Source organism: Musa acuminata, chromosome BXJ1-7 (genome assembly GCF_036884655.1).
Source record: "Musa acuminata AAA Group cultivar baxijiao chromosome BXJ1-7, Cavendish_Baxijiao_AAA, whole genome shotgun sequence".
NCBI classification, from domain to species: domain Eukaryota; kingdom Viridiplantae; phylum Streptophyta; class Magnoliopsida; order Zingiberales; family Musaceae; genus Musa; species Musa acuminata.
In genome coordinates this window covers 29,249,343-29,257,018 of record NC_088333.1, presented here as the reverse complement: position 1 = coordinate 29,257,018, position 7,676 = coordinate 29,249,343, and the positions used below count along the sequence as shown (strand labels likewise).

The 7,676-nt window shown below is 45.4% G+C and overlaps 1 protein-coding gene and 1 long non-coding RNA gene across 4 annotated transcripts; one reads left to right on the top strand and one right to left on the bottom strand.

Annotated features, from left to right (window-relative positions):
- Nucleotides 1-1,759: 1,759 nt before the first annotated feature.
- LOC135679015 (auxin efflux carrier component 3a-like) lies at nucleotides 1,760-4,892 on the bottom strand. Of its 3 annotated transcripts, none has more exons than XM_065192355.1 (6): nucleotides 3,221-4,889; nucleotides 2,844-3,147; nucleotides 2,675-2,760; nucleotides 2,449-2,606; nucleotides 2,186-2,262; nucleotides 1,760-2,105 (listed from the first exon to the last, which is right to left on the bottom strand). In XM_065192355.1, the coding sequence occupies exons 1-6, from the start codon at nucleotides 4,431-4,433 to the stop codon at nucleotides 2,039-2,041; spliced, it is 1,905 nt and encodes a 634-aa protein (XP_065048427.1). In that variant the 5' UTR covers nucleotides 4,434-4,889; the 3' UTR covers nucleotides 1,760-2,038. The 3 variants fall into 3 exon arrangements, with proteins under 3 accessions (XP_065048427.1, XP_065048428.1, XP_065048430.1); XM_065192356.1 differs by having other exon boundaries at nucleotides 2,844-3,144; XM_065192358.1 differs by lacking the exons at nucleotides 1,760-2,105; nucleotides 2,186-2,262; nucleotides 2,449-2,606; nucleotides 2,675-2,760 and having other exon boundaries at nucleotides 2,834-3,147; nucleotides 3,221-4,892.
- LOC108953319 (uncharacterized) lies at nucleotides 4,860-6,714 on the top strand. The gene is made up of 2 exons (XR_001978943.2): nucleotides 4,860-4,999; nucleotides 5,174-6,714. It is a non-coding gene; the product is annotated as an uncharacterized LOC108953319 (long non-coding RNA).
- Nucleotides 6,715-7,676: the final 962 nt, after the last annotated feature.

Below are 7,676 nucleotides of genomic sequence, written 5' to 3'. Positions count from 1 at the left end.
CAGTCTCGTGAAGCCTACCACCCAACGCTTCAAACATACTCCTAACGAGCTTTTAATTGACAAGATCACCATGGAGATGGTGGAAGACACTGCTACTCCACCACAAACATGTCCATAGATGTGGATAGGCCATTGGGATGTCAACTGGAGAAGGTCGAGAACAAGAATGAGAGAGTCGAGAAACGAGGTTGAATGCTGCATACCGGTTTGTGCCATAGGGCAATGTTGCGACGGCATGTGCTGCTCCAGGACTCAACACCGCGTTGATGACCGTGCATGGGGTGCGATGGCTGTTGAGAAGGCAGCGGAGACCGGCCATCCGGGCGTCAATGTCTAGGATATAGATGGAGTAACAAAAAATGAGAAAATTTTAAATTCTAATAATTTAAATAAAATAATAAAAATATTTATTAATAAAAATTCTAACACTTTCAATTTAATTTTATATCAGAAATTAAAAAAAAATGAATGAATAGATGAGTCTACTATTACTAATTTAAATTTAATTATTTTAAATTAGTAATTGAAAATTAATAAAATTAATATATTAATTATTTTGTCAGACTAGATAGAACATTATATACATAGAGTAAACTCTTGAAAAAAAAAAATATTTTTTTTGCTTTTGTCCGGATGTGTCCCGTTCCAACTTTTATATTTTTCAGAAGTTGCCCTCATTTACTATAATTCTTAAAATGGACCCTGACAAGATAACTAGAGCTATATCTACTGGCCAATATGAATCAAATTAAATGATGAACACGTCCAATTATTTAAATACAGCATGTTTTAATAGGCTTATTCAAAATCATTATAAATTTATTAAAAAAGAAACTAATATAGAAGTCTCCTTATTTAGGTGTTTTCGTTTATATATATATATAAGATTCATTTACCTTAAAAAAAATTAATAGGTTTATAAAATTTTGATAGATGTGCCGAAAATATGATAACTAAAAATATAAATCTTCTACACTAAAGATGTAACTGATTTACATATCGATCGAACGAACCGATACTATTCTAATTATCCTGATAGATGGATATTTCAAGTATTGTGGTAATATATATATATATATATACATATATAGTACCGTTTACCTCTATATTATTTTATTATCTGACGACACATCTCGAAACCTTCATCTTTGCACAACGGGCAAGGACTTGCAAGGGTGTAGTAGATAGAGCACGATCCACGGCAACCTCTACTTTGCATATCATTTAACTGCTAATCTACTCGCCTGCAGAGACCACAAGAGGACAGTCCCATACCGCCCACGATCACAAGCGTTCCCCGTCTTCACCGTCCCTTTCTCCACACACTGTTCAGTTTTGATTGGACTACATAGGAATGGGAGTACGAGTAGTCTCCACAGACGGCGTAGTAGTGCATCCATTGCACAGGGCCCTGTTCCTGCAAGAAGCTGACACACCATGCCCATGGCTGTGCTTTTAGGCACACGATATGCCTTCATCGCTGATGTAGTGCCACCCCATTCCACGCTAGGACGGGACGCGTCATGATCCGCTGGGCCAACAGACGCTTCCAAGGTGAGATTGCAGAAGCTCCCAAAGCTTGAAATTTATAATGGCCCCATGTAGCTTCCAGCAATGGATATTGTGATTACTGCTTTTGCAGCAGGGGGTATATGTTCTGCGTAAAAGATGATTTCGAGTTACCCGCCAAACAGACCCTCTTCGCATCTGGAAGCAGACGAAGTCGGTAGTGATAGCACAGAAGCAGAGCTATAGAGCGAAAAGCAAAAAAGGGGAGAACATTTCACATTTCTTTTGTCTTCCTTAAGAAAAAGGGGGCTCCAATACATGTGCTTTGAAGCCTTGCACCGTTTCCTTCATGTGGAATACAGCAATCGACCAATCTACCTACGAATACTCTCAGGTGGCGCCTCCTCCAACAATGGCTTCCCATCATTTGATAAGCTGCGATGTGTCGATGCCACCTGAATCCGCCATGGGCAGGCAGGGCCTTGCGCGCATCATCCCCGATATGTGAGTCGCGGAGAGAAGCAGCATATCATAGACCGAGGAGGATGTAGTAAACCAGAGTGATGGGAAGCGCAATCAGCATCCCAAATATAACCCTGCAAGTTCCGAAAATAATATGTTCATGTCACACTTCAAAGTGATTTTTCTTCTTCTTTAGTGCTTGTTTGCTGCTTACGCTGTGCTAAGGATGGCGGGGTGGACGCCGTACTCCTTGGCGAACACGAAGGGCACAATGCCTTGCGGAAGCGCCGCCTGATACAACAAAAACATCGCATGTGAGTCTCCCTAACAGCTATTGTGGTCCAATATTAATATCGATGATGATCTGACACGTGCAGCGTCAGAGATCAGACGGCAGCCGCGAAATGACGGACACCGCCATTCCCATCCCCCGTCAAATCAGACGGTAGGAACCGAAACGGGACACCAGCGCATGACCTGAACGATCGCCACGTGGAGGAGCGTCCCGCGTAGCCCGACGGCTACGGACGCCGCAGCCATCACCGCCGGCCCGGCCAGGAACCGGACGGCCATCGCGAACGTCGCCACCTTGTTCCCGCACGCGATTACTCGCGGCTGCAGCGCCATGAACAGCCCTGCCAATCCCACAGCATCAAATCGTGTGCTACATGTCATCTCTCGGATTACAGCGCAAGCAGCTTACCTAAGCTAAACATGGCCATTCCGAGGCCGGCGTCGGAGAGGATTGAGATGGACTGCTCTACTATCTTCGGCATGGTCACGTGCCACCTGCACGCCATTGAAATTGAGGTCAATGACATTGTTACTAGCTGAATGATCAGATGTTAGATGGTGGTGGTGGTCATTGGGACCGGAAGGCGACGAGGGACCAGACGAGGCCGATGAGGCTGGAGTAGGTGTTGGGGTTGCGGATCAGCTTGCGCCACACCATGATGAGGATGAGACGGGTCATGACGCTGGCCGGAGGCATCTGGTGGTGGGCCGCGCCGCCCGCCCTCTTCCCGTCGGGCATCCCTCCGCCCTTCGGGTCCAGCTCCGCCGTCGAGCTGGACCCCAGCTTCTGCAGCACCCGCGTTGCCCTCACGCCTGTCTGCTGCTCCGATTCCCTCGTTCCGCCCCCGAAGCTGAACTCCTCCGCCCGGCACGCGTCACCTGCTGGTGTACCCCACCCACGTATAAATATTACGGTAAAGGGAGTAATAGGAAGAATAAAGTATTGGTACTGCACCTTTAGTGGTGGGGCCATTGCGGGCGAGTTCGGTGGGCACGAGCATCCGTATCTCCTTGGCCCCGTGATCGGCGCGGCCACCGGGCTCCAATGATGCGAGATCCTGGCCGCCGAAGGCGTGAATCCCGCTCACCTCCGACACCGGCGACGCGCTTGAGCTCCACACGAACATGTGCAGCTCCTTCGCGTCCGCCGTCGCCGTTGCAGCACCGGGTCGATTGTGGTGGTGTCGATGGTAGTTGAGTTGTGGGTAGGGCTTCTTTTCAGCGGTGGAGATCTCCGGCGGGTGGTGGTGGAGGTAGCGGTGATGTTGGTCGTCGTCGAAGTTGGAGGGGCGCGGGGTGGCGCCTCGAGAGGATTGGAGGGAGTAGATATCGGCGGCGCCGAAGCTCGAGGGGCGGAATGCCGGGGCCGGTGCGCCCCCGCCGACCATGGCGAAGAACTCGGCGTGGTTGAAATTGGAACCCCTCGGGGTGGGGTTCCTGGAGGAGCTGAGCGAGTAGATCTCTGCGCCGGTGAGGTTGGACGGTCGGGGGGTCATCATTGCTGACCTCCTCGACGACGTGGACTTGCGTACGGTGACGTGTATCTTCCCGTCGCTGCCGACCTCGGCGGCCGCCTCTGCGGCGCCGGCGTCGAGCGAGACGACGTCGGGGTCGATGCGGCAGGAGACGATGGAGGCCGCGGTGTCGGGGAACTGGTCGGCGATGAGGAGGCGAGCGGCTCGGAACTCGAAGAGGAAGAGCAAGAGGGTGTACCAGATGATGCACTGGAGGACGACGATCTGGACCATGAGGGAGCCCGAGTAGGGACCGTACATGGCGATGAGGAGCGGGATGCCCATCACCAGGGTGTTGGGGAGCGTGGAGAGGGAGAAGACGGTGATGGACCAGTCGAGGGGGGCAGCGCCGCCGGGGAGCGGGTGGCCGTGGGGGAGGAGATTAGACCAAGCGGCGAGGGCCGCCAGGACGAGCAGCTTCTGCAGGGTGTCGGCTGCGATAAAGCGGAGGTTCATGGTGAAGGGGTCGTTGGTGGAGATGAAGTGGAAGGACAGGAGCGGCACCGCGAAGATTGCGACGAAGCGGTTGATGCCGGAGCACTGGTCCGGCGTGAAGATCCCCCACCACCGCACGGATCCATAAGCCAGGATCATCGCCACGTACAACGGCACCACCGCCGCCAGCACCGTATACAGGTCGTGCCACGAGATCATCTTTCTACCCACCACTCCCTTCTCACTTCACCCTCTCTCCTTCACACACTACTACTTCGCCCCTGCCACGGTACGATTCAGTGCAGGATAGCTGTCCAGTGACGTTGAGAGTGTTGGTGATGGACGAACACTAGGCTGCATAAGAAAGCTGTTTACAGATTAATGTGTTTGGTGGTGGTTGCAGGCTTGCAGCTATATAACTTTGTAGTTGACTTTGATTGGTAGCGAAAGCTGGAGAGAATCCATCCTTCCCTCTCTTCCCAATAAGTGAGGAAGGGGAAAGAAGGGGAAGTGCGATGATTCAAGAGTCTATCTGTGCACCTGCTCCAATGGTTTGGAATTTATATATACCCCTCAAAGGAAGCCAGGAAGATGACAAGCAGAGGACTGCTCAGCTTGCTGAGTTGGGTCTGCAGAAAGCAAGGATGGATAAGGGTGTAGCATCTGTTTTGATATGGCAAGCATCTGATGAATTCGTAGTAAGGAAGTAAAGGCTTGATGCTGGTCACCAAGTACCTGCTTCCATTGTGGACTAGTACTACTTCACATCTTGGACAAAGTCACAGGTAAGGGAGTTGTATCAACAGGACTTCATACATGCATCAAGTTCATGTTTAAGCCTGGACTAGATTTATGTTATTCTCTTGCTATTTTAAATGGTTATTGATGCAAATTCATGGATTAGGATGTTTTCAGCAGAAAGCATCTACCTGAACTCGAGCCCTGTTCATGTGACCCAGGCTGAAGGAACGAGATAGGAGGATGAAACCTGGCATGTGAGGTGCTCCCATTGCTAGTTATGTAAGCTTTCGGTGCCACTGCTAAGAATCAAAGGTGAGTTCTAATGAGTTTTCGATCATTTGAAGTTGTTTGATACATGTAAACTTTTTCTTCCACTCAAATATGTCGGGCAACCAAACCCAGATGACTCTTTGGATTATGCTTTTGTGTTTATCTTTATAGCCAATTCAAGAATTATGCAAATGTCGGATGAACAGAGAAAAGCTGAATCTTGACTAGATCATTCGACATGACAATTCTCATAAAAAGACTGCTTTGTGACCTTAGGAAAGTGATCTGCTTGCTATGTCACCCACACATAGAATAGGATGATTGCTCACATTTCTTGTTGTGAAGACATCTCTGGCTTTTGAGCCAACAACTGAAACCTTCAGTGGACTCTGACCTTCCTGCTGCTTGGAAATAAGAAAATGTCACTGGGAGTGTTTACAGATTAACAGTTTCCAATAAACCCCAGGAAGGCACCATTGGGTATTCACATCCGATGAATGGTCTCACGAGGAGAAATTTCAGGTTTTATGTGGAATATATGAGTGCTCATGATCAATAGTTTAGATTTCTCGATTGATTTTTCCCTCATGTGAAAATCCATTGTTAGCAGACTAGCTAGATGCCTGATTCTGCCATTGTGGTAGGAGACTTAGGTGGTCCTTTAATAATGTTGGGTGAGTGATGAAACTTATAGGGTCATGGCCTTGTTTCACAGAGAGACAAGATATAATATTTTGTCGAGGGTATAAAATAACTTCAGAAGTCTCAAAAATAAGTATTTCTAAGAAGTTTGATTTATTGGACTATTAAAGTTTTATCTAACTAGGAATATCTGCTTGATAGTATTAGCTACTTAGACAAGTCATATACTGAGAAAAAAAAAGATTAATTATATATTACCTCTGTACTTGGACCCTCTTAGTATTACGATTCTTATACTTTGAAAATTTAGATTGGGATTTGTATAGTTATAAAAGTGAAACAATTGACTCCATTTTTTTTGGCAACATCGGTTGTCTTGACGAAAGGCACAGCATGTGACATCATGTGCTGGATTGGAGCAAATCTAATGAGCAAAAAATTAATTTCAATATTCATTCCGTTTTCATTTGTTTTGCTCAAATTAAAACTTCTTAGTTGACTCAAATTTTGATAGAAAACTTTTAATTATGATTCATCGAGAGAGGGAGAGCTCTATTTATTTTCAGCAATCGCTGAGGAAGAGGTCTATTCATTAAGGTTCGAGAGGATTAGAGTTTGTGATTGATGCAAGTTTCAATCTCCATTTTGAATGTTGTTTTTTCAAGACAGTAGCAGACTTATCAGTGTTTGTTATTGGTGTTTTGAGCAGTATTGGGAACCTCCATTTTGAATGCAATTTTTTGAATGCAGCAACAGACTTGTCAAGGCTTTGCATACTTGTACTGTTTTTTTCATTTAAAGCTTTCCTACTTGGAATTGTTGTCCAAATGAATGCAGCAGTTTCATATGAATTGTTGTTCTGGTGAGGAGAATTGTTATTCACTTAAAAGGTTTCAGATGATGTTGTTGCTACAGTCTCATATCAGTGTATTCTTTGCTGTCGCTTTGTTGTTGAGATGAATAATGCTGCTGTAGTCTCATATCAGTGTACACATCCAATGAATTCTGTTGCTGCTTTGTTGTTCAATGCTGCATGCTAATGTTGCCTAGCGCAAAGCCAATTACTCTGGCCATGCAGTGGCCAAATCCCCAATGCAAATTACACAGCCATCTGAAGCAAATTACTGAACTGGAATGGATCGGACATGCACTGGAGTGAGATGGAGGGGAAGAGACCAATATGGGGGAAGAAATCATTTTACCATTCATGGAATGAGTAATTCGAAGTTGTGTTGTCTTTCATTAATACAGCCAACAATGTTAGGAAAAATAAGAACAACTTTCATAATTATGAGAATTTTAATATAAAATTTTAAAATACAAAGAGGGTCTAAATACAGAGGATAATTTATAATTAGTCCTAAAAAAAATAAAAAGTAATATAGATAATAATGACAAGGAGAAGAGTATTCTTTGAGAACTGGTCTTGCATGAATAAAAATATATGAGATCAATGGAAAAAAAACGTGCTAGCTTTTCTCAAGAGATGTGGGTTAATTAGATGAATACTTTATTAGTTTGCTAATTCTTCATCATCCTGGCACTCTAACTTTAGGACGATAACACAATTCAGGCGCATGGTTGAACTACTCAGTGAGGAGCTCCCTGTGGAGTAATTTTTTCAACAAGCAGCAGCAAGGACACATTTTTCCAATGTTAGTTCTGCTAGATTATGCTTACAAATTTTGTTGCACACACACATGCATATGGTTATAGTTTATTATTCAGTGGACAAAAAATAGCATAATGAAAAACAAGCCAGCAGATTAGATTTTTTTTCTTCATAGTTGCCTTGTATCATATGCTGTT

Excerpts from the sequence above, each read along its gene's own strand:
- LOC135679015 (XM_065192355.1), bottom strand. The coding sequence starts at position 4,433 with ATGATCTCGTGGCACGACCTGTATACGGTGCTGGCGGCGGTGGTGCCG. Across the intron at positions 3,148-3,220 it reads CAATGGCCCCACCACTAAAG|CAGGTGACGCGTGCCGGGCG; the intron begins GTGCAGTACCAA and ends GGGGTACACCAG. Across the intron at positions 2,263-2,448 it reads TCCACGTGGCGATCGTTCAG|GCGGCGCTTCCGCAAGGCAT; the intron begins GTCATGCGCTGG and ends TTGTTGTATCAG.